Here is a 24,476-nt window from a genome sequence, read left to right as displayed (position 1 = left end):
TTTGCAGATGCTTTCCGGCTTTTAAATGATATAACCGGTGGTTTTGGAACCACACAGGAGGTTGGGCAGAAATGGAAATGGTGTTTTTGTGCCAGCAAAAGTGCGTATAATCAAGGTGATGGTTTTCCCAGTTGCAATGGATGGCTGTGAAAGTTGGACCATAAGGAAGGCTGAGCGCCAAAGAATGGAGGCCTTTGAACTCTGGTGCTGGAGAAGACTCCTGGGAGTCCCTTGGACTGCAAGGCGGTCAAACCGGTCGGTCCTAGAGGAGATCAACCCTGACTGCTCTTTAGAAGGCCAGATCCTGAAGAGGAAACTCAAACCTAATGAGAAGGAAGGTCTCCCTGGAGAAGAGCCTCATGCTGGGAACGATGGAGGGCAAAAGAAGAAGGGGACGGCAGAGAACGAGGTGGCTGGATGGAGTCACTGAAGCAGTCAGTGTGAGCTTCAATGGACTCCAGAGGACAGGAAGACCTGGAGGAACGTTGTCCATGAGGTCGCGATGGGTCGGACACGACGTCGCAACTAACAATAACAACTCCTCCTTCTGCCGGGCACAAACCAGAACGCACCGTATTTGGTCAAATATTTTATGGAGAACTCTTCAGTTGGAGCAGATACTTTCCGTTTCCCTGTTTTCCTCTTATTAAGTAAATCCCATTTGGTCTCATGGTTAAGGCGCCATGGGAGTTGTAGGCACGAAAGCTGGCTGGGTGACCTTTGGCCAATCACTAGGTGACAGTGAGTTCTAGCTCCACCATATGGCTGGGTGACTTTGGGCCAATGATGAGGAGCTGGTGAGTTCTAGTCCTGCCTTTGGTGTGAAAGCTGGCTGGGTGACCTTGGGCCAATCACTAGGAGACAGTGAGTTCTAGCTCCACCATATGGCTGGGTGACTTTGGGCCAATGATGAGGAGATGGTGAGCTCTAGGCCCGCCTTAAGCGTGAAAGTTGGCTGGGTGATTTGGGGCCAATCCCGAAATCAATTGAAATGTTAATAATTCTGCGTGATATTAAAACCAGTCTTGCTGAGCAAGTGACATAATTCATTTGCATGACATTTAAAACCAAGTTTTGCTTAGCAAGTAAAAGATGTATATTTTTGTTTCTTTTATAATAATTATACTGTAGAAGTAGTAATGATGATATTATATTTAAAGCCAAGTTTTGCTTAGCATGGGTTGTTGCAATAATAATAATAATAATAATAATAATAATAATAATAATAATAATAATAATAATAATAATAATAATAATAATAATAATAATAATAATAAACAATAAGAGCCAGTCAATTATATTTGTGATACATTTTTAAATGTTCTGTTGACTGAGTTTCATGTTTAATGAATAAAAGTTTATAATACTAATAATACTAATAATATTAACACTACTACTAATAAAATCATACCCTGACCTGGCCATCGAATATCGCGACCTGGCCATTGAAACTACACAGCTATGTATGAAACCTGTCACAATGATATCCATTGTCATAGGGGCACTTGGTACCATGTCCAAGAATTCGATAAGATACATCAACAAATTGTAGCTTCCTGCAATAACACCAGCAGAACTGCAAAAAAGTGCACTACTCGGAACATCTTAAGAAGATACTTGGTTGATACCTGGGACTCTGACAGCAGCCCGTATCAACTATTAGCATCAGTCAGTGGTATTTGTAATGCATTTTTGAATGTCCAGTTGACTGCGTTTCATGTTTAATGAATAAAAGAGATAATAATAATAATAAAAATAATACTTTTTTTAAAAAAAATGTTCAGTTGGCGGAGTTTCATGTTTAGTGAATAAAAGAGATAAAAATAAAAATAAGAAATCAATGATTGTAACAGGATCCACTAGTAACCAGAGCCCTTGGAGCAATACCCAAAGGGCTGCCTAGATACATGGAATTTTTGATCTTATTAGACCTGAATATTTCGAATTTGCAAAAAAACCATCTAACTTGGAACAGCCTATATACTTAAGACGTTATTTTAACAGCTCTTGGGTCCTTGGTTAGGTCCTACCAGTCCTAGACTGTGGACCAAATTGAAGATTAAATCTTAAATAATAATAATAATAACAATAATCCTTAAAAAAACCCCACTAATGCTGTTCAGATGGCATGAAAAACCACTCGCCTGTCTCTGCCATCCCATCTTAACTTGGTTTCCCGTGATGGCTTAATTCTGCCTGCAGCCTAAGAGAAAAATTGGGTTCCATTTAGTGGTGAAATCCAATTTTTTTTACTACCGGTTCTGTGGGCGTGGCTTGGTGGATGTGACATGGCTTTGTGGGCGCGGCGTGGCTTTATGGGCGTGGCTTTGTGGGCATGGCAGGGGAAGGATACCGCAAAACCTCCATTCCCACCCCACTCCTGGGGGAAGGATACTGCAAAATCCCCATTCCCTCCCCACTCTGGGACCAGCCAGAAGTAGCATTTGCCGGTTCTCCGAACGACTCAAAATTTCTGCTACCGGTTCGCCAGAACCTGTCAGAACCTGCTGGATTTTCACCCCTGGTTCCATTAATTCGACAAACCGCAGACAAGTCACTGTGGATCAAATTGAAGATTAAATCTTAAATAATAATAATAATAACAATAATCCTTAAAAAAATCCCACTAGTGCTGTTCAGATGGCATGAAAAACCACTCGCCTGTCTCTGCCATCCCATCTTAACTTGGTTTCCCGTGATGGCTTAATTCTGCCTGCAGCCTAAGAGAAAAATTGGGTTCCATTTAGTGGTGAAATCCAATTTTTTTTACTACCGGTTCTGTGGGCGTAGCTTGGTGGATGTGACATGGCTTTGTGGGCGTGGCGTGGCTTTGTGGGCGTAGCTTTGTGAGCATGGCAGGGGAAGGATACTGCAAAACCTCCATTCCCACCCCACTCCTGGGGGAAGGAAACTGCAAAATCCCCATTCCCTCCCCACTCTGGGACCAGCCAGAAGTAGCATTTGCCAGTTCTCCGAACGATTCAAAATTTCCGCTACCGGTTCGCCAGAACCTGTCAGAACCTGCTGGATTTTCACCCCTGGTTCCATTAATATGACAAACCGCAGACAAGTCACTGTGGGATCAATTGAAGATTAAATCTTAAATAATAATAATAATAACAATAATCCTTAAAAAAATCCCACTAGTGCTGTTCAGATGGCATGAAAAACCACTCGCCTGTCTCTGCCATCCCATCTTAACTTGGTTTCCCGTGATGGCTTAATTCTGCCTGCAGCCTAAGAGAAAAATTGGGTTCCATTTAGTGGTGAAATCCAATTTTTTTTACTACCGGTTCTGTGGGCGTAGCTTGGTGGATGTGACATGGCTTTGTGGGCGTGGCGTGGCTTTGTGGGCGTAGCTTTGTGAGCATGGCAGGGGAAGGATACTGCAAAACCTCCATTCCCACCCCACTCCTGGGGGAAGGAAACTGCAAAATCCCCATTCCCTCCCCACTCTGGGACCAGCCAGAAGTAGCATTTGCCAGTTCTCCGAACGATTCAAAATTTCCGCTACCGGTTCGCCAGAACCTGTCAGAACCTGCTGGATTTTCACCCCTGGTTCCATTAATATGACAAACCGCAGACAAGTCACTGTGGGATCAATTTAGCCTGGCATGTTGTGCGAATCTAATTCTTGGGTGTCAAGGAAGCCAAACCCACTTTCGATTGCCCCATCGTGAAATTTCAATGGGGAGGGCAGACGATGTCACCCCCTCCACGCAATCCTTGCCCTTTCTATTCTACCAGTCCTCTTTGTGCAAGAAGAAGCTGTACAGGGGAAAAAAAACAAAAAACCAGAATTGAGCAATTTTTGGGGAGGGGACAAACACCCCGTTAAGACTTTTTTCTCCAGCCAATTTGGGTTTCTAATAAAAGGGCAAAAAAACAACAACAACCCAACCTCAAACCCTGATTAAATGTCAAATTTTGCAAGATTGGCAGCAGGGATGAGTCGTCATTATATTTTGCCCTTGACTTGAAGGGGATGGTGGGGAGGAGGGAAACGTTTCCAAAATGACCGTCTCAAATAAAGCTGGAATTTACATTTAATTGATTTGTATTTAACTGCACCCAAAAGAGCCCTTTGGGGACCGACTTTGGCCCCTTTAGGCGCATAAAACAAGACGCAGGTTTGGTTTAAAAACTCTCCAAGAACCGCAACTGGAGCTTCCCAGAGTTGTGAACATCCTCGGGAGATTCACAATGGCTTCACCTCGGCCTTCCAACCGTGAAGGATGCACGGCCAGGGACGCAACTCCCCTCCCAACACAGATTTTCAATTTCTGGCAGAGAAGGACCGACAAAGGCATCTCCAACAGCTGCCCGAGCCCCCCCCCCCCAAAAAAAAGATTTGCAAGGGAAATACAGGTAGTCCTCGACTGACAGTAGCTCATTTAGTGACCGTTCAAAGTTACAACAGCACTGAAACCGGATTCATTTAACAACCGGGTTACTAATGTCTGTTGTGGCCTGTCGGCCGCTGGTCCCTCCAGCAGCTGAATCGCAGGAGGAGGAGGAGGAGGCAGTGTGGGAGTCAGGATCAGCATCAAGGCAAAATGAGAGCTCCGAGGGGGAAAGAGGGAATGGAGTTGGTAGAGAGAGAGAGAGAGACAGAGGCGGAGTCTGGGCCATCCGCCAGCCCTCAGGTGGAGAGTCAACAGCCCCCAGGACTGGAGGTGGCTGATGAGGAGGAGAAGGAGGAATAGCTGGGTCTGGTGCCTGATCCAATTCTACAGAGGAATTATTGAGTCTGTCATTTGCACCTCTATAACTGTCTGGTTCGGTTCTGCAACCCAACAAGAAAAACACAGACTTCAGAGGATCATTAGAACGGCAGAAAAAATAATTGCTACCAACTTGCCTTCCATTGAAGACCTGTATACTGCACGAATCAAGAAGAGGGCCGTGAAAATATTTGCAGATCCCTCGCATCCTGGACATAAACTGTTTCAACTCCTACCCTCAAAACGACGCTATAGAGCACTGCACACCAGAACAACTAGACACAAGAACAGTTTTTTCCCGAAGGCCATCACTCTGCTAAACAAATAATTCCCTCAACACTGTCAGACTATTTACTGAATCTGCACTACTATTAATCGTTTCATAGTTCCCATCACCAATCTCTTTCCACTTATGACTGTATGACTATAACTTGTTGCTGGCAATCCTTATGATTTATATTGATATATTGATCATCAATTGTGTTGTAAATGTTGTACCTTGATGAACGTATCTTTTCTTTTATGTACACTGAGAGCATATGCACCAAAGACAAATTCCTTGTGTGTCCAATCACACTTGGCCAATAAAAAATTCTATTCTATTCTATTCTATTCTGATGCACAGAAGGCAGAGGAAAGGAGAGCAGTGGAAATCTATAGGCTGGTCCTTGGGATCGAAAGAGCCACCGCTGCCAGCAAAGCCCCACCTTAGCTCTGGGGATAAAAGGCAGGAGTTGAAAATGAACAGATGCGGCAGACATCTATTCATCTCCCAGCGGGACGGGCTTGTTAGCCTGCGGTGAGAGAAGAAATCATTGCTTCAACTACGGACGGTTTGTCGTGTTCAGGGAGCGGGCTTAAAACATTATCAACTGCGGCGATGCACTTTAACAACTGTGCGGAGGGGGGGAGAGAGGTTGTAAAACGGGGCCAAGCTCGCTTAACAATGGCCTCACTTAACCACAGAAATTTCGGGCTCGAGGGTGGTTGTAAGTCGAGGACTACCTAGATCGTAACTGACTACCTAGATCGTAAGCGAGAAATTTGTCAAGGGCGCTTCGCCCCGTTCTGATGACCTTTCTTGCTGCATCCGTTAAGCGAATCACTGCGGTGGTTCCCCATTGAATTTGCTCATCACAATGGCCACAAAAGGGGATCATGTGACCCCGGGATGATGCAGCCGTTATGAGTTAGTTGCCAAACTATTTAGGTCACGTGAATTTTGGTCACGTGACCATGGACACGCTGCAAAGGTCATAGATGTGAAAAACAGCCACGAGTCCATTTTTTTTCAGTGCCGTTGTGACTTCCCATGGTCACTAAACGAACCGTCGTAAGTCACGGGCTACCTGTAGAGTTTAGTTATTTGAAAGGTTCTCCAGTGAGGAAAGACCCCCTTTCCTTTAATGATTAACAGGCCGTCCTCGTCTGACGACCGCAAATTGGGAGCAGCATTCCCACTGCTAAGCGAGGCGAGTCATGTCCAATTTTACGATCTTTTTTTTTTTTTTGCAGTGGTTGCTAAGCGAATCGCAGGACCGTTAAGCAAATCCAGCTTTTCCTATTGACTTCGCTTGTTGGAAGCCAGCTGGGGAAGTTGCACAAATAGAAATTGTGTAATCCCGGGATGCCACAACGGTCATGAATCTCCCATTTCCCCAAAAATAAGACCTATCCTGAAAATAAGTTCTAGCATTTTTTTAACCTGTGCGCCTAATATAGGCCCTGTTCCCCTAAAACAAGCCCTATTTAAGAGCCTGCGCATTCTGTCTGGTTGTTTGCAGTGTTGCGGCCATGAGACGGAGGGCGGTGGAGTTCCCCACGCGCCCTTCACCGGCTTACCTCAGGGCCCCTGCAGCCATCCATCCACGCCCCGACACCTGCCTTGTGGCGGTGTTCTGACCTAGGCTCCCTTAAAAAGCAGGAATTCCTTTCATTCACAGTCAGCAAGGCCTGTCCAAACAGTTTTTCAAAGGAATATTTATCAACACAGACCTCATCTTGCTTGGAAAGCTGCCAGGTAACTAGTTTCCAAATGCAGTACAAGGCCACACTTGGCACAGAGTCTCTCAAAGTCGTGGAACTAACGAATTGTTTCCTTCAAAAGCCCCCTCCCCGTTCGCTCCTCTTTTATTTCCTATGGGAGAGGCCCATCACCTCCAAGGTGTGGCTTTACTCCCAAGTCGACCCCGCTTTCTGAGTTGTTCTTCCTCTTCCTCACTTCTGTCTAGCTCCCTCTGCCTCCGATGCTGAGCCCTCGTCCGAGCTTTCTCCAGCCCCCAGGACTGGCCCATGTTCCTCCTCCCCTCCTCACTGTCTGACTTTGCTGCCAGGTCTGCTGGCTGCCGGCAGGCTACAACAGGCAGCAGCACCAAGAACCACTTGCAGCAGGAGCCCATGTGACCACTGGCTAACTACTTCCATTTGCTTGTCACCGCAATGGAGCAGACGGTAACCAAGCCTCCATCCAAGCCCACCCGCCATCTTGGTTGTTGGTACCCAACTTACCTGTTCGGGAGTAAGGATCTCAGGCTGGGAAAAAGATTAAATCCAAGTTTGTTTTAGCAAGCAAGCAAATAAGGGATCTATTTTTTGTTTAGCATGGGTTGTTTCTATAATCATAATTCAAAATAACTTAGGACTGCCTATATACTCAGATGTGACTTTAACAGCTCGGAGTTCCTTGGTTAGGACTTGAACCGCTAAGTTTTTATCAGTCCCAGACTGTGTATTGAATTAAAGATTAAATCGATAACGAACAAGTCAAGATCCTGTGGGACTTTCAAATCCAGAACAGACAGACATCTGGCCCACAAAACATATTGTCAACTCGCAAAACATCCCTGACCTGCTCTCCAGTTGCCATAGGCTGGGGGGGATGGGAAACTGGCGAAACTGCACAGCAGCCAAAAACTGATGCACATTACAGACTTATCTCTCTCAAGGCTGTATCCCAGGGTTACCTACAGCAGCTGGAGGGGAGTGACCTCTACAACCTGCGAAATTGCTCCGGTGGCGAATGTGATAGATGACACAACCTGGGGGGAGGGGGAAAACAGGGTCATAATTGGAGTGTAAATTACGTAGGCTGAGAACTGGTTTCACTTGGGAAAGTGCTGACATGAAGCTCCTAATAAGTAACCGGATTTCTTTTGAAGCTTGGCTGAAGACTCATGATTTAATGAGGACATCCATCGGAAACCCTGACACACACCTGACATCTCTATTGTGGGTAACAAAAAAAAGTCTGATTCATTTGATATTGCAATTGGATTCACAAATTGAAGAGAAACATCTGGGGGGGAAAATAAGGATATATCGGGATCTACAAATTGAAGTTGAGCAATTGTGGAGGAAGAAATCAAAGGGCTGCCTACATACATTGGAAATCCGGAACTTATTACCGTGTTTCCCCAAAAATAAGACCCTGTCTTATATTTTTGAATCCTGAAATAAGCACTTGGCCTTATTTTCGGGGAGGTCTTATTATTTTGGGGTGCATGGAGCAAGACAGGGCTCCTCTTGCCATCTTACCTGATTTCCAGCTCTGCGTTTAAATATTTTCAGGGGGAGGCTTATTTTAACACATTTGTTCAAAAGCCCAATTGGGTTTATTATCAGGGGATGTCTTATTTTCGGAGAAACAGGGTAGACCTGAATATTCTGAGTTTGAAAAAAAAACCACCACCTTACCAGCCCCAGACTGTGAATCAAATTGAAGATTAAATCTTTAATAATAATAATAATAATAACAACAAAAACAATGATAATAATCATCCTTAAAAAAACCACTAATGCTGTTCAGATGGCCCCGTCTCCACCACCCCATCTTAACTTGAGTTTCCCTTGATGGTTTAATTTTACCTAAGAGAAAAGCTGGTTTAGGTTAATATGACAAGCTGCAGATAAGTCACCATTATGTTAGTTTAGTCTGGCATGTTGTGTGAATCTAGTTCTTGGATGCTAAGGGTGCTTCCAAGCCTAGCTTCTATTGCGCAATCACGGCATCTCAACTGGGAGGGCAAACAACACTCTCTGCCACCCTGTGTAACGCTAAAATCAATTTTTCCCCCCTATAATTTCAATTCTACCATTTCGCTTTGCAGGGTTCCTGAGGTCTACGATAACTCGCCGTGGTCAACACTTGCTGCGGCCAATTCACCATGAGGCAACCTGCCACGGCCAACACATTGCAGGACAAGAGCTACACTAATATCAAGAAAATGGTGGGATTGAATAATTAAAGAGAGGATGAAAAGGGAGGCACAGCATGAAATGAGAATGACAAAAAATAATTTTTTTAAATTTCTTTTAAATAGTTGAATTGTTTATTCGTCCCACAGCCAGTTGATTGTGGCGAGTTGGACATGTTGAGTTGGCCATGTGTTGGCCATGTTGAGTTGGCCATCATAAGTGGCCATGGCAAGTTGGCCATTTGAGTTGGCCATGTTGAGTTGGCCATTTTGAGTTGGCCATGGCAAGTTGGTTTGTTGAGTTGGCCATGGTAAGTGGCCATGTTGAATTGGTCATGGCGAGTTTACTGTGGCGAGTTGGCCATGGTGAGTTGGTTGTGGTGAGTTGACTGTCATGAGTTGTGCTACGGCAAGGTGGCCACTGCTAGGGTTTGTAACGGGAGCCCCGAAAGCAGTGAAGGAAGAGAATTGTGGAAAACCTGGGGAAAATTTTGCCAGAATGGGAATCGGGTCTTCGTTTTCCACTCGGCGACTTTGTTCCATCCCAAGAAAATAAAGACGAAAACAACGTATACGAAGTATAGAATCAATTGTATTCCCCTTTGTGCTAAATGTACATGGGTTGGACATCTTCATTTGCTCATAATCATCTTTATCAGTAACACTTTACAATAACATTGAAGAATACAGGAATTTTACAGGGTAAATATGTAGAATCACAGTTTCTCCCACCCAACCCCTTCCCAGGAAAAAAATAAATAAAATTAAATCAGGAAAGGTATTTTTTTCCCCCGTTGCTTTAAAAAAGTATCTGTTATAAAAAAAGTAAAGGAAATTAAATCTGATTTCCACCCCAAATGGAATGCCGTTAAAAAAACGAAGGGGGAGAAAATAAAACGAACAGGATTTGTCATCGTTAAAATTAATTTGCTTTTCCCCAGTCCGTTCTTTTTTCCTTTAAAAAGACAAAAGAGGGTTTTTCGGGATCTATATATATATATATTTTTAAATGGAGTTTTTCAAACCTTCTTCCCGGATTAAAAAAACTGAAATATTAATAATGTACAAATAAATTTACATTTGATAACAATGTTCATTACGTGCACATAGAAAAGGGCAGGAGGACGTTTTTTGCCACAAATTCGGATAAAAGTTTTGGAAAGGAGGGGAGGGGGGGGGAAACATGGAAGGTCACAAAGGATGAAAATGAACCGGTGAGGCTGTTTGGGGGAAAAAAAACAACACCCTAAAAATAATGCTTTGGGTCATTCTTTCCATAAACAGGAGCCACGATAGCAATCAAACCGGCTGAAGACCTTTGTAAGTTGATCATAGTTAAACGGCCTTTCCCTGATCTGTTGGCCTCGGTCTGTCGGCCTTTGGATGTGCCAGCTGGCAACTCCCCTGCTTCTGCATGTTGGCTGGGGACCATGGGAGCCGTAGTCCCGCACCAATGTTTTTCTCCTAGCGTCCCAGTGCGTGGGCCACACGATTTGCTGAGATCAGAGCGAGATGCCAAAACGGCTTCAGCGCCTTCACCCCGGGGACTAATGAGGATTAGCTGCATTCACATGGCACACCTCACCTCACCTGGCCATCAAATTCACCCGTGTTTGCCAGCGAAAACCCCGATCCACAATATTCATCTCGCTGGGAGAAATCGGGATTTTTTGGCCCCCGGAATTTTGGACATTTTTGCCTTCTTTAACAGGGAGAGTTTCGCGCAATGAGACCAAAAAAATAAAAATAAAAATAAAAATATGAAGCTGGATTAAAACGAACCGAGGAGGGTGGCCCTGGGTGCGAAAGATCCCACTTTTCAAGGTGTCGTGTGGATGCGGCCTGGGTTCTATATTCTGTGCTGACTTAAAGGCAAACAAGGCCCCTTGGGCGAGAGGGAGACCGACTAAAATCGCCCGGCATTAATTTGGGGGGCTAAAACGGCATTCTGAACGAGACCTCACATCTAAGCTGCTCAATTCTGACCCAGCGAATCCTTTTCTCCCCCTGCCCTGTATTCAAATCTTCCCCCGTGCCTTAAACATCCTCCTCCTTAGCAGCTCCCCTCGTTTCATGGGCTCTGGGAGTCGAACGGATTTTCAGTTGTAGGCAATTTTGTTCTCCGGACTTTGGCTAAACTAGAGCTGGGGTGAGGCCTGTGGCCTAGATTTGCTCCAGACTGTTCTCCTTCTCTGTGTTAGAACTAGGCTAGGGTTGGGATGGGAGACCACTCGGAGATCTAAGGCTAGACTGGGAAGTAGAAAAAGAAAAACCTCGAAGGCTACAGCAAAGGATTTCTCGAGCTCTGCCAAGAAGTCACCAGGAGTTTTAAGAAGAGACAGGCCAGCCATCCGTCTGAAATGATGTAAGGTCTCCTGCTTGAGCAGGGGGCTGGACTGGATGACCTCCAAAGGTCCTTTCCAACTCTCGCTCTTCTATTTTCTGTGTGCTCAATCCTAAGAAAATTCGTTTCACCCTCTCAGGAAGTGTACCGTTAGTTTGGATTTATTTTTTAGAAGATAGAGTGAGTTGGGAAGGGACCTTGGAGGTCTTCTAGTCCAACCGCCCTGCTTGAGTTGAAGAGTCTACACCATTTCAGACCAATGGCTGTCCGGTTACTTTATAAAGCGGTGCTACTAATACTTCTCTTGATCTTGATTCTATCCTTCTGTTCATGCAGCCTACGATTGTATCGGCTTTTTTAGCTGCCGCCGCACATGGCTGACTCATATTTAAGGCCCGGTGTCTTATTTTATTTTACCGCAAAACCCTCCGGGGCTTCAGGTTAAATTAGGGCAGTGGGCCAGTTTCCTCATATCCTCCAGTTCTCCTGGGACTACAACTCCCAGCAGTCTTATCCAGCTGTTAGGAACGCTGGGAGTTTTAAATCTCCATAAACGGGAAAGCACCAGATCGACAATGCTGGAGAATCCAATAAAGAGAAGGAAAAAACAATCACAATATTTTTCCATTCCATGATAGGGTCCCCTGGAAAACAAACACCCCAAAACAAAACCAAAGAACAGCTGTTTAAGCACTATAAAAACAGGGACAGCTTTGTCGTCTTCCTTCACCTCTACCTGTTTAAACCTCTATCAAGAATCTGGACCCGTTCCAGTCCGGCTTCCGGCCCGGTTACAGCACTGAGACGGCTTTGGTCGCGTTGGTGGATGATCTCTGGAGGGCCAGGGATAGGGGTTATTCCTCTGCCCTGGTCCTATTAGACCTCTCAGCGGCTTTTGATACCATCGACCATGGTATCCTGCTGCGCCGGTTGGGGGGATTGGGAGTGGGAGGCACTGTTTATCGGTGGTTCTCCTCCTATCTCTCCGACCGGCCGCAGACGGTGTTGACGGGGGGGCAGAGGTCGACCCCGCGGCGCCTCACTTGTGGGGTGCCGCAGGGGTCGATTCTCTCGCCCCTTTTGTTCAACATCTATATGAAGCCGCTGGGTGAGATCATCAGTGGCTTCGGTGTGAGGTACCAGCTGTACGCTGATGACACCCAGCTGTACTTTTCCACCCGGCCCCACCCCAATGAAGCCATTGAAGTGCTGTCCCGGTGTCTGGAGGCCGTACGGGTCTGGATGGGGAGGAACAGGCTCAAGCTCAATCCCTCCAAGACGGAGTGGCTGTGGATGCCGGCATCCCGGTACAGTCAGCTGAGTCCGCGGCTGACTGTCGGGAGCGAGTCATTGGCCCCGATGGAGAGGGTGCGCAATTTGGGCGTTCTCCTGGATGAACGGCTGTCTTTTGAAGACCATTTGACGGCCGTCTCCAGGAGAGCTTTCCACCAGGTTCGCCTGGTGCGCCAATTGCGCCCCTTTCTAGACCGGGATGCCTTGTGCACAGTCACTCACGCCCTTGTGACGTCTCGTCTGGACTACTGCAATGCTCTCTACATGGGGCTCCCCTTGAGGGGCATCCGGAGGCTACAGTTAGTCAGAATGCAGCTGCGCTGGTGATTGAGGGCCCCCCCGGTGGCTCCCGAGTGACACCTATCCTGCGCCGGCTGCACTGGCTACCTGTGGCCTTCCGGGTGCGCTTCAAGGTGTTGGTGAATGTCTTTAAAGCGCTCCATGGCATAGGGCCGGGATACTTACGGGACCGCCTGCTGCTACCTAATACCTCTCACCGACCCGTGCGCTCTCACAGAGAGGGGCTCCTCAGGGTGCCGTCGGCGCGACAGTGTCGTCTGGCGACGCCCAGGGGAAGGGCCTTCTCTGTGGGGGCTCCCGCCCTCTGGAACGAACTCCCCCCAGGACTTCGTCAACTTCCGGACCTCCGAACCTTTCGCTGCGAGCTTAAAACCTACTTATTCATCTGCACTGGACTGGGTTAGTGTTTTAATGGGTTTTAATGGGTTTTTAGCTCCAAATTTTAATCCTGGCCAATTTTAATAAGTTTTTTAATTGTATTTTAATTTGTATTTATTGTATTGTATTTTTACCTGGCTGTGAACCGCCCTGAGTCCTTCGGGAGAAGGGCGGTATACAAATTTAAATAATAAATAAATAAATAAATAAATAAGAATAAATTACAGAAACTTCTCGGAAATTTTTTGCTGGGCGTTGTAAACAATAGAGTTTTTTGGGGGGGAAGAAAGGCACCCCCCTCCCAAAAAAAAAGAATAAGATCAGTTCAAACTATCCAACATGGTGGGCCCTTCTTAATTTATTTTAATTTTGGGGGGATTATTTTTTTGGGGGGAGAAGGCTGAATATTGCATTTTGCCCTCTTGCGAATGCTGCGTTTCTCAACTCGGCGGCTTGAAAATGGGTGGACTTCAACTCCCAGAATCCCCTGAGTCAGCGTAGCTCTGCCGACCCAGGAATTCTGGGAGTTGAAGTCCACAGGTCGCAAAGTTGTCACAGTTTGCTCACCTCTGTTTTAAACACACCTGCTTTTGATGTTCATTAGCCCCGAACCTTTCAGAAATGTTAATTCAGAGTTAAGATTGGGGGGTTACGAAATATCGTCTCCTCGTTTTGCTGCCTTCCGTCTGGGTTTCGTAAGGTCAACTCCAGATTTGACTGCCTTTAGCAAAACCTATCGGATTAAACTGAATTAACCAGCTTTAAATCCCATCGACTGCAATGGCCGACCTCCATCTTAACTCCGAAGTGTTTTTTGGGTGTAAATCACCGATTAATGCAGTTTTCCCAACTGGTGCCTCCAGACCAGAGGTCTTCAAATTTGGCAGCTTTAAGACTTGTGGACTTCAACTCCCAGAATTCTTTGCTGGCTGGGGAATTCTGGGAATTGAAGTCCACAAGTCTTCAAGCTGCCAAATTTGAAGACCTCTGCTCCAGATGGACAGAAGCAGCTGCCCAGTGGATTTCTATTCCACCGAGTGGAAGGGTCGGGGGGTGGGTGGGGAGAATGGCCGGCACAAAGAACCGGAATTTCAACACATTTTGCCTATCCTGGTCTCAAAAGCCCTGTTGCCCCCCCTTACTTTGAAGCACCCCAAAATTGGTGCAGAACAACATCCGGGATGGATGGTTTCCAGATTACGCTCAAATTTGGATCCTGCTGCTTTTCATTTAATTTTAATTTTAAGGATTCTTCTTTGCTGAAGGATCCTTCAGGCAGGGAATCTCCAAACTTGGCAACTTTTAAAGACTTGTGGATTTCCAACTCCCAGAATTCCTCAGCCAGCAAAGCTATCAATTCTGGGAGTTGAAGTCCACAAGTCTTTAAAAGTTGCCAAGTTTGGAGATTCCCTGCCTTAAGGGTTGCTTCATTCCCCCCACCTCCCATATTTGTGGAAAACTGGAAGTTGTTTTCAGTGGGAAAACCAAGGACCAAAAACCACAGTCAAATAGTAAATATTTGGAGATGCGTTTTTAATAACAAGCATAATTTCCTTCCTAGATCCATGTTTTTCAACCTTGGCCAGTTGAAGATGTGTGGACTTCAATTCCCAGAATTCCCTAGTCAGTACGGCTGGCTGGGGAATTCTGGGAGTTGAAGACCATGCACCTTAGAATGTCTATGGAGATTCTCAAATCATCCAGGTATTTAGTTGTCCCAAAGTTGTTGTTTTTTCAAGGGGTTAACTGGACTTTCTGGTTTTTTCTTTGAAGGCGTTTCCAAGAAGATTTTTCAGTTCCAATTTGGATGGTTCCATTCCACGCCTTCCATTCTTCACCATGCAGTCAAAGTTGAAGAAGCTTCTCGGATGAGAAGCGAAACATCTTCAAAGAAAAACCAGAACATCCAGTTGCCTCCTGAAAAAAACAAACAAAACACCTTTGGGATAGAACTACAGAAATAGGGTCTGAAGCAGGGATGTCCAAACTTGGCCCTTTGGAGAGTGGTGGACTTCAACTCCCAGAATTCTCCAACTAGCAACTTGCTTAAATTTATAGCTCATGCTGGCTGGGGAATTCTGGGAGTTGAAGTCCACCACTCTCCAAAGGGCCAAGTTTGGACACCCCTGGTCTGAAGGGACCTTGGAGGTCTTCTAGTCCAACCCCCTGCTGGAGCAGAAGACCTTATACCATTTTGGACAAATTTTGCCTGTCCTATATGTCCACAACTTCGGAAGGCAAGCCGTTCCACTGATTACCGTATATACTCGAATATAAGCCGATCCGAGTATAAGCCGAGGTCCCCAATTTTACCCCAAAAACTGGGGTAAACTGGGGACTCGAGTATGTCGAGGGTGGAAATTGAGGCCCCTACGGGTTGGGGAAACCCTCCCCCCCTCAGCTGAGAAGGCGGGCGGCTCCCCCGCCCCGCCCTCTCACTGCACCGGCAGGGCTTCCCCGCGCCGTCCGGTAAAATGTGAAAAAAAGAAGAAAAAAAAACTCGAGTATAAGCCGTATATACTCGAGTATAAGCCGAGGGGCTTAAAAAAAAAAAACTCGAGTATAAGCCGTATAGACCCGAGTATAAGCCGAGGGGACGTTTTTCAGCACAAAAAACGTGCTGAAAAACTCGGCTTATACTCGAGTATATACGGTAATTTTGTTAATCTTCAAGTGGAGAAGGTTGAGAAGTGTCCTAGGTCAGGGGTCTGCAAACTTGGCTCCTTTTAAGATTTGTGGACTTCAACTCCCAGAGTTCCTCAGCCAGCTTTGCTGGCTGAGGGATTCTGGGAGTTGAAGTCCACAAGTCTTAAACGAGCCAAGTTTGCAGACCCCTGTCCTAGGTTAACACCTTTGCTGGGTTTGGCCTTGAACTGGAAGCTGACCCAGAAGCTAAACCAGAAAGAAACAGGACTGCTCATCAAGCCTGCAGAACCCGGTCAAGGCGGTTGTACGAACCCAGCACAACACACCCGTTGTTTCTCACTCTACCGGCTTCACACTTGCCATCAGAGCCTAACTGATAGCTGCAGATAGGTTTCTTGAGGTGGGGGGGGGGGACAGGAATAAATTTGGGGAGGAGGGGTGAACCTCCTCTTTTTAGCATTTCTCTCCTTTTTAACGCGTGGCCAAGTCAAACGAGAAATCCATCCCTGGTCAGATGGTCAACTGGCAATGATTTGATTCACCTAAAAGGGCAGGAATCGGCAGGAGTCTTAAACACTCAAAGAGCCATTTGGACCCGTTTCCCACAGAAAAGAAAACACCGGGAGCCACAAAAACCCTTCCCGTGCCTGACTATTTCCTGAGGCGCCACAAAACTAGCATATGTAGGTGAATTAAACGTTCTGTTTTCTTCTGAAACTTTTCTTTTCTTGGATTTATCCATGGTTGGCCTACCGGGGGGTTGAAAAGCTCAATAAATTCCATGCCAGTGGGGTGTCGCACATTGGCATTTGTGATGTACATTTTCAGCAACAGGGAGCCGCACCAGAGCCGCGAGTTGCTGACTCCTGTAAAAAAGGGGAAGCTAGAAAAATAGGATTGGTTGTCCCGTTGGGGCCTTTGGCCCCACGTCTAGAGAAAAATGTGATGGTGGGTCCTCCAAAATGTTCACTGGCCATGAGATTCAAGACTTTGGGAGATTTTTTCTCCCTCAAGTCGTTTGACATCCGTCGCGACAGCCAGACGCCGCCTGGGTGGAATTTATGTCTGCAGAGTCTAAATAGTAATTGTAGGTTTGTATTTTGCATTTTCTCCTTCCCTCCCATCTCAAGTTTCCCATTAGTCCATTTTTATGGCGTTTTGCAAAAGTATTGGCCTGCGACAGATTGGAAATTAAAAAATAAAAAAAACCCCTAGACCTTCATCATGGATAGGTTGAGAAACCCTGGTCTAGAATAGCAATTCCTTCCTTCCTTCCTTCCTGGCCTGGACCAAACACCGTCAAAAGCTTTCCTAAAGGATGGGACATTTTAATCGTCCACTGGAGTGAAAAACTTGTTCCGAGAAAGTCCATTTTTTGGGGGGGACGACAGGGGCCTCTTGATCTGTACCCCATAATAAAGGCCAGGTCCACCATGTCCTGCCAGGACAGAAGTGGACCATGAACCAGCAATGCTTCCCAGCAGCTCATTAAGCCACAAAACAGAGTTTTCTCCTTAGCTTGTCTGAACGCAGCTTAGAATCAAGGTCCTAGGGTGCCCTTGATTGACTTCTCCATTGTTTTCAGGGTGACAGGAAACTTTTTTTTTTTTTGTAGCTGACACAGGCCGTGCCTTATGGGCAGGGCAGAGCTGGCCTTAATGGAGTACCTGGTTCTCCGGGTGGGCATTTTCTGAGAGCCAGGAAGGAAGGCGCCACGGAGAAGTCAAGCAGGAGGCCGAAGAGAGAAACTTCGTCTTCATCTCAAACCCTCTTTCTCAAAATAAATAAATAAATAAATAAATAAAAATCAGGGGTTTGTCCCCTTTGCTGCCTGGAAGAAGTCCAGACCCAAATCTGCTGCCCCCCCAGACCATTTTCACTCTCCAGAAGACCCCTGGACCTCCTCCCAAACGTCTCCCCCTTCCCACAACCCGAGCCTCGTTTTCCCGCTGTTTGCCCATTGTCGATCAATTGTGTGAACTGCGGGAAACGGAGCGAGCGTTGCCTGATGCACCAAAGGGGGGAGGAGGCCCAGCCTAAACTCTCGAGAGTTTAGGCTGGGCCTCCCCAATGGTATTGGGGAGGGGTAGGGCTCAACCCCTCCGCCTTCCATTTCAAAGATCCAAGTCGACTCCTTCCATCTTCATCTCTTTATTTGTGGTCCTCACCCGCCCCTTCCCTCTGCTCTCCCCATTCCCCAAACAGCCCCCTGCTTGTTTGAACTCTTGATAGCTTACGGTATATCTCATGGACCTTTATAAAGCTATTATATCACTCTATAATCGATGTTTCTCAACTTCAGCCATTTTAAGAGGGGGGGGGGCTCGACTTCAACTTCCTCTTAAAATGGCTATGGTTCAGAAACTCCTCTATCTCTCTCTCTGTACATATATAATGTCGTATTTATAGATAGATCTCGGATCTATGGCTTTCTCTTCACGTTGGCTCCCTCTTGAGGTTACTCTACATTTTGGCAGAACCAGGACGATGGCTCCAGTCGAGGGACCCTATTATCCCAAATCATACCTCTGCCCGCAAACCGGCCTTCGGGGACACATCCGTGGCATCAGTGTTGCACAACCGCTTTGTTCCAAGCCGGGTCTCCAGGTGCTCTTGCGTCCTCCTTCGGCCCCTGGACCACCCCGCCCGCCATTCATTCCCCCCCCATCCCACCCACCCCGGTTTTCACAAAAGCAAAACAAAGTTTAAAAACAGGAAAGAAAAAAAATAACAACTCGTGATCTGACATGCTCGTTTCTTTTTAACACCGTTTGGAAAAAAAGGAACACAATATAGCACCTTGGTTTTTGTTTGTTTTTTGAAGGGAGACTTAGAAAAGGACAACGGTGGGAGGCATGGCGGATGGCGGGGAGGGTGAGCGAACCCTTCCCGAGCGCGAAACTCCGGCCAACGTCGGTCCTGCTCGGCTGCGGGAGGACACCATGCCACCCGCCACTTGGTTCACAATGGCATCGAGTTATGGGTGTCAAACCTATTAGAACCCCCACCCCTCTTTTTAAAAAAAAACAAACCAAAACACAGCGTGATTTGGAACTCCCCACACTCCCCGTTTTGGGAAGAAGTCGGGGGCCGTCCGGTTGGCATTCGGGAATCGGGAGGGTTCCCCTTGCGGAGAGGTTGGGGCCGCCGACACCCCAGTGCCCTGCTTCCTCTTGGAATTTGTCTGCTGCCCTCCCAGGAAATCAAAGCTTAAAGGACGAGAGGAGGGGTGGTGGTGGGGAAGGGGGAATGGCTAGGCCAGGGGTTAAACCAGGACACAATTGGAAGAGGGAGGACAGAGGGGTTTGGGGGTCTCCGTCCCCTTCCTCCCTCGGCCAGTCCAGGGGTCAGGCCTGGCTCCGGCTGAGGATTCCTTTCAGAGCAGATGGGAGAGTAGTTGGGGTGCAATCAGAGGGAGGTAGCCCCATTTTCTTCCACCTCCATCAAAGGCCCAAACCCTGCCGAAGGGTGGGGTCGGGTGGGGGGCACCACGATCTGCCTGCCTGCCTGCCTGCTTGGGGCTGGCCATGCATCATCCCGGCTGCAGTCCTGCCTGGTGGGGAAGGGGCTGTGGTTCTATGTCCCCCCCCCTCCAAACCCCCTTTTTAATCCTCCTCCTTGTGCAGTCCAGGCACCATCCATCCCTTTTTCCGGGCGAGAGGATGCCCCTAATTCAACCACTTGCCTTTAAGTCTGCCTAGGGTGGGTGGGGGGACGAGAACAAAAAACGACAATCCTGCAGGGTCGAAAGGGTCAGGGTGGAAGGAAGGGAGTGGGCTGGGGGGGGGGCCCTGCCAGCTTCTCACCTCCACCGTCTCTCTCTCTCTCTCTCTCTCTTTCTTGTTTGGAGGGGGGTGTCTTTTTTTTTGATGAGGGGAGGGCGTAAAAGGAGAACAAGATGAGCGAACCAAAGAGGGTGGGCGATGGGTGGCGGGAGGGCCCCATTCGGAGCAGCGAGGCATTTCGGGAGGTCTCCTCTCCAGAAAGTTTTTTTTTTTTTTTGAGGGGGGTGGGGTGGGAAATGCATGTCTGGATAGTCTCGCTGCGCGCTTCCTTCGGATGTGGGTCTCTCTTGCTCTCTCTGGCGCACGCAGGGATTTGTGGGGTGGGGGTGGGGCAAGGACAGGGGTGGGCCTCAGACATAATATTCCTTGTCTTTGTTTTTCTTGCTTTTACTGGCCGTTTTGGGGGCCGCGGCCGTCTTCTCTTTGACCACTGTGCCGTTGCTCTGCGCCGAGTTACTGATGTAGTTACGGCTCTGATCCACCTGGTAGGAGCCCTCGTCCCGGTTGCGGTACTTGTACATGGCGTAGAGGAGGATGAGGATGCAGAGGGCGGCGGCCGCCACGATGCCCACCACCATGCCGGTGGTGCTGCTGGATTCCCGGATGACCTCCACGGCGCCGGGGGGACCCCTCTCCCCGGGGTCGGTGGGGTTAGCTGTGGGCAGATTGTGGAAATCGGGGGAAGAGGTTATAACGGGGTATTTGGGACGGTTGAGCTTGTCCGGCTCGAAGGAGGTGGCCAGAGGGGGGAAGTGTTCGGGGTGGGGCCGCAGGGGCTCGCGGTTGTTCATTTTGCCTGCGGGGATGCGGTGGAGCAGGGTGGGTGAAGTGGTGGAGGCCAGGAGGTCTGGGCCGGAGGGCGAAGCCGGCAATCCTGTCCTAAGGTTAGGGCGGTATCCGTGGGGTTTTTTGGCGGCTCCTCCATCGGGGCGGCCCATCGGGGTCCTATCAGTGACCAGGGGGAAAGTGGTGTAAAAATCTTCGTCGTCGGTGGGGGGCAGGCTGGAGTCGAAGACCTCGCCAGAGGCGTACCCCGAGGCTTCGATGCCCTCTTCGCAGTCGCTGTCGTCCTGGTCGGTCAGGCAGGGGGGCTTCGGCTGAGCCGGGAGGGAGATGGTCTCTTTGGTGGTCTCGATTACGGTTAGGAAGGGGCCGAAGGTGGGAGGCAGGGGGATAAAAGGTGAGCGGGTGGCGATTGGAGGGGTGTCTAGAGAGTCTTCGGTTATTATGGGTAAGACTAATTCACCTCCTAGAACAGAGAGAAAAGGGGGAAGAGAAGAGAGGGGGAAAAGGGTCAGCCAGGCCGCCACGGGGTTCCCCCCCCAATGTTCACACAAGACAGAGCCAAACCACGAGAATAGCTGCTAGCCAAACCCCACTGTCTCCGGTCCCTAACCACTTTCCTTTTCTTTTTTCTTTTTTTTGTCTAGAGAAATCATAATCAAAGGGGAAAAAAAAGAAAGAAAGAAAAAGAAAAGAAAGATAATTAAAAAAAAGTCATTTCATCCGTAAAAAGAAAAGAAAAAAATAAAAATAAAATTAAAACAGATAAAACAGCAGAATTAAGAGCAGTAACACCCTCTCTGGCTGATTCCTTTTTCCCATCCTCTTCGGCTAAAACACTAAAATATTCTCTCTCTCTCTCTCTCTTTTTTCCTTCTATTTTTTTTTCCCTTTCTGTTAGTGTTTTTTTTTGTTTTTTTTTGTTTAAAAAAAAAATAAGAGAGCAAACCACGGAATTCAGTCAACTTACATCAACAAATAGGCCGTGTGATATTAGCATGAAGAAAAAAAATTACAAAAAAGAAAACTAGGTAAGAATGTTTTTTGGAGAAAAATCAACTTTTTTTTTTGTTTCTTTTTGTTTCTTTTAAACATCTCTCTCTCTGCATCTTGCCTTTATTTATTTATTTTATTCAAATTTCGCTTTCTTCCGAGATTCATTTCTCTTGCTTGGGTTTTTTTTTTTTTTCATATAACGGTACCCCTTTGCCGCTTCCCCTCCTCCCGTAACCCCCCCCAAAAGACACCCTCCCCGATTTGTGGCACCCCAAAATCCCTATCACCCACTTAGATGTTCCGAAAACTTAAAATCATCGGGGACTTTCAAATCTGTATATATATATTTTTTAAAAGGCTCTTTGCAAATTTGAGGATTTTAAGATACAAACTGAGGCAAAATTAGGACTTTGCAGAGAATCGTCGGGAGCTGGGATGGCAGAGCCCTGCGTTTCTCTGTGTTTTTCTCCCCCCCCTTTTTTTTCCAAATTGATCCTGGATTTGACCTTTCTGGGATATAAGAGGGTGATGGGGGATGGGGGTGTTTTGTTTTTTCCCCCCTTTCCCAAGGAGGGGTGATAATAGTTTTCCCTGCGTTCCCATGGGATCCCCAGATAGGAAACAGGTGACAGAGGTCTTAGCAAAGAACCACCTCCTCAATACAATTTAAAAAAACACAAAACAACCCCCCAAAAAACCAAAATGAAGTTGAAGAGGGAATCTGGGCTAAATCCATGCTGGTTGAGAGGCAGAAAAGTGGATTTGAAGTGTGGGTGTGTGTGTGAGAGAGGGGGGGAAGAAGAGAGAGGGAGAAGGAGAGGAGGAGAAAGAGAGGGAGAGAGGGAAGGAGAAGGAGGGAGAGAAAGAGGGGGGAAGCATGGAGAGGGAGGGGAAGGAGAGAGGGAGAGGAGAGGAGAGAGGAGAGTAAGAAAGGGGAAGGAGAGAGAGAGAGAGAGGGAGAGGAGGAGAGGGAGAAGGAAAGAAAGAGAGGGAGAGATGGAGAGGGGGAGAAAGAGAGAGAGGGAGAAGAGAGAGAGAGACGGAGAGATGGAGAGGGGGAGAAAGAGAGGAGAGAGAGAGGAGGAGAGGAGAGGGAGAGGAGGAGAGGAGAAGGAAAGAAAGAGGGAGGGGAAGGAGAGAGAGAGGGGAAAAGGGTCAGCCAGGCCGCCACGGGTTCCCCAATGTTCACACAAGACAGAGCCAAACCACGAGAATAGCTGCTAGCCAAACCCCACTGTCTCCGGTCCCTAACCACTTTCCTTTTCTTTTTTCTTTTTTTTGTCTAGAGAAATCATAATCAAAGGGGAAAAAAAAGAAAGAAAGAAAAAGAAAAGAAAGATAATTAAAAAAAAGTCATTTCATCCGTAAAAAGAAAAGAAAAATAAAAATAAAATTAAAACAGATAAAACAGCAGAATTAAGAGCAGTAACACCCTCTCTGGCTGATTCCTTTTCCCATCCTCTTGGCTAAAACACTAAAATATTCTCTCTCTCTCTCTTTTTCCTTCTATTTTTTTCCCCTTTCTGTTAGTGTTTTTTTGTTTTTTGTTTAAAAAAAATAAGAGAGCAAACCACGGAATTCAGTCAACTTACATCAACAAATAGGCCGTGTGATATTAGCATGAAGAAAAAAAATTACAAAAAAGAAAACTAGGTAAGAATGTTTTTTGGAGAAAAATCAACTTTTTTTTTTTTGTTTCTTTTAAACATCTCTCTCTCTGCATCTTGCCTTTATTTATTTATTTTATTCAAATTTCGCTTTCTTCCGAGATTCATTTCTCTTGCTTGTTTTTTTTTTTTTTCATATAACGGTACCCCTTTGCCGCTTCCCCTCCTCCCGTAACCCCCCCCCAAAAGACACCCCCCCCCCGATTTGTGGCACCCCAAAATCCCTATCACCCACTTAGATGTTCCGAAAACTTAAAATCATCGGGGACTTTCAAATCTGTATATATATATTTTTTAAAAGGCTCTTTGCAAATTTGAGGATTTTAAGATACAAACTGAGGCAAAATTAGGACTTTGCAGAGAATCGTCGGAGCTGGGATGGCAGAGCCTCATGCTTTCTCTGTGTTTTCTCCCCTTTTTTCCAAATTGATCCTGGATTTGACCTTTCTGGGATATAAGAGGGTGATGGGGGATGGGGGTGTTTTGTTTTTTCCCCCCTTTCCCAAGGAGGGGTGATAATAGTTTTCCCTGCGTTCCCATGGGATCCCCAGATAGGAAACAGGTGACAGAGGTCTTAGCAAAGAACCACCTCCTCAATACAATTTAAAAACACAAAACAACCCCCAAAACCAAAATGAAGTTGAAGAGGAATCTGGGCTAAATCCATGCTGGTTGAGAGGCAGAAAAGTGGATTTGAAGTGTGGGTGTGTGTGAGAGAGGGGAAGAAGAGAGGGGAAGAAGAGAGAGGAGGAGAAAGAGAGGAGGGGAGGGGAAGGAGAGAGAGGGAGAGAAAGAGGGGAAGCATAGAGAGGAGAGGGAGGGGAAGGAGAGAGAGAGAGGCGATGAGAGAGGGAGAGTAAGAAAGGGGAAGGAGAGAGGGAGAGGGAGAGGGAGGAGAGGGAGAAGGAAAGAAAGAGAGGGAGGGGGGAAAGAGAGAGAGAGGAAGAAAGAGAGAGAGAGAGAGACGGAGAGATGGAGAGGGGGGAGAAAGAGAGAGGGAGAGAGAGGGAGGGAGAGAGGAGAGGGAGAGGAGGAGAGGAGAAGGAAAGAGAGGGAGGGGAAGGAGAGAGGAAGAAGAGAGAGAGATGGAGGGGAGAGAGAGAGAGAGAGAGGAGAAAGAGAGAGACGGAGAGATGGAGAGGGGGAGAAAGAGAGAGAGAGAGAGGGAGGGAGAGAGGGAGAGGGAGGGGGAGGAGAGAGGGAGAAGGAAAGAAAGTGGGGGGGAGAGAGAGGGAGAAAGAGAGAGAGGGAGAGGGAGAAAGAGAGAGGGAGAGAGAAGAAAAACCCTGTTGTTGTTTTTTAATGGGAAAACAAGGAAAAACCATTCTTGGAAAGCTGGAATTTTTTTCTCAAGCTCCAGGCCATGC

General features: G+C 47.0%; 1 protein-coding gene across 1 annotated transcript in view; it reads right to left on the bottom strand.

The window, feature by feature from the left end:
• Nucleotides 1-19,900: 19,900 nt before the first annotated feature.
• NRXN2 (neurexin 2) overlaps nt 19,901-24,476 on the bottom strand; it is a 531,073-nt gene continuing 526,497 nt past the window's right edge. The window contains exon 21 of the mRNA XM_058160639.1: nt 19,901-20,912. Within this exon, the coding sequence (XP_058016622.1) occupies nt 20,014-20,912 (899 nt within the window). The 3' untranslated portion in view covers nt 19,901-20,013. The remainder of the gene's footprint in view (nt 20,913-24,476) is intronic.

The sequence above is a fragment of the Ahaetulla prasina genome, chromosome 17, assembly GCF_028640845.1.
Source record: "Ahaetulla prasina isolate Xishuangbanna chromosome 17, ASM2864084v1, whole genome shotgun sequence".
Classification (NCBI taxonomy): domain Eukaryota; kingdom Metazoa; phylum Chordata; class Lepidosauria; order Squamata; family Colubridae; genus Ahaetulla; species Ahaetulla prasina.
Note: the sequence above shows the minus strand (reverse complement) of the source record. Positions and strands in the feature narration are given on the sequence as shown.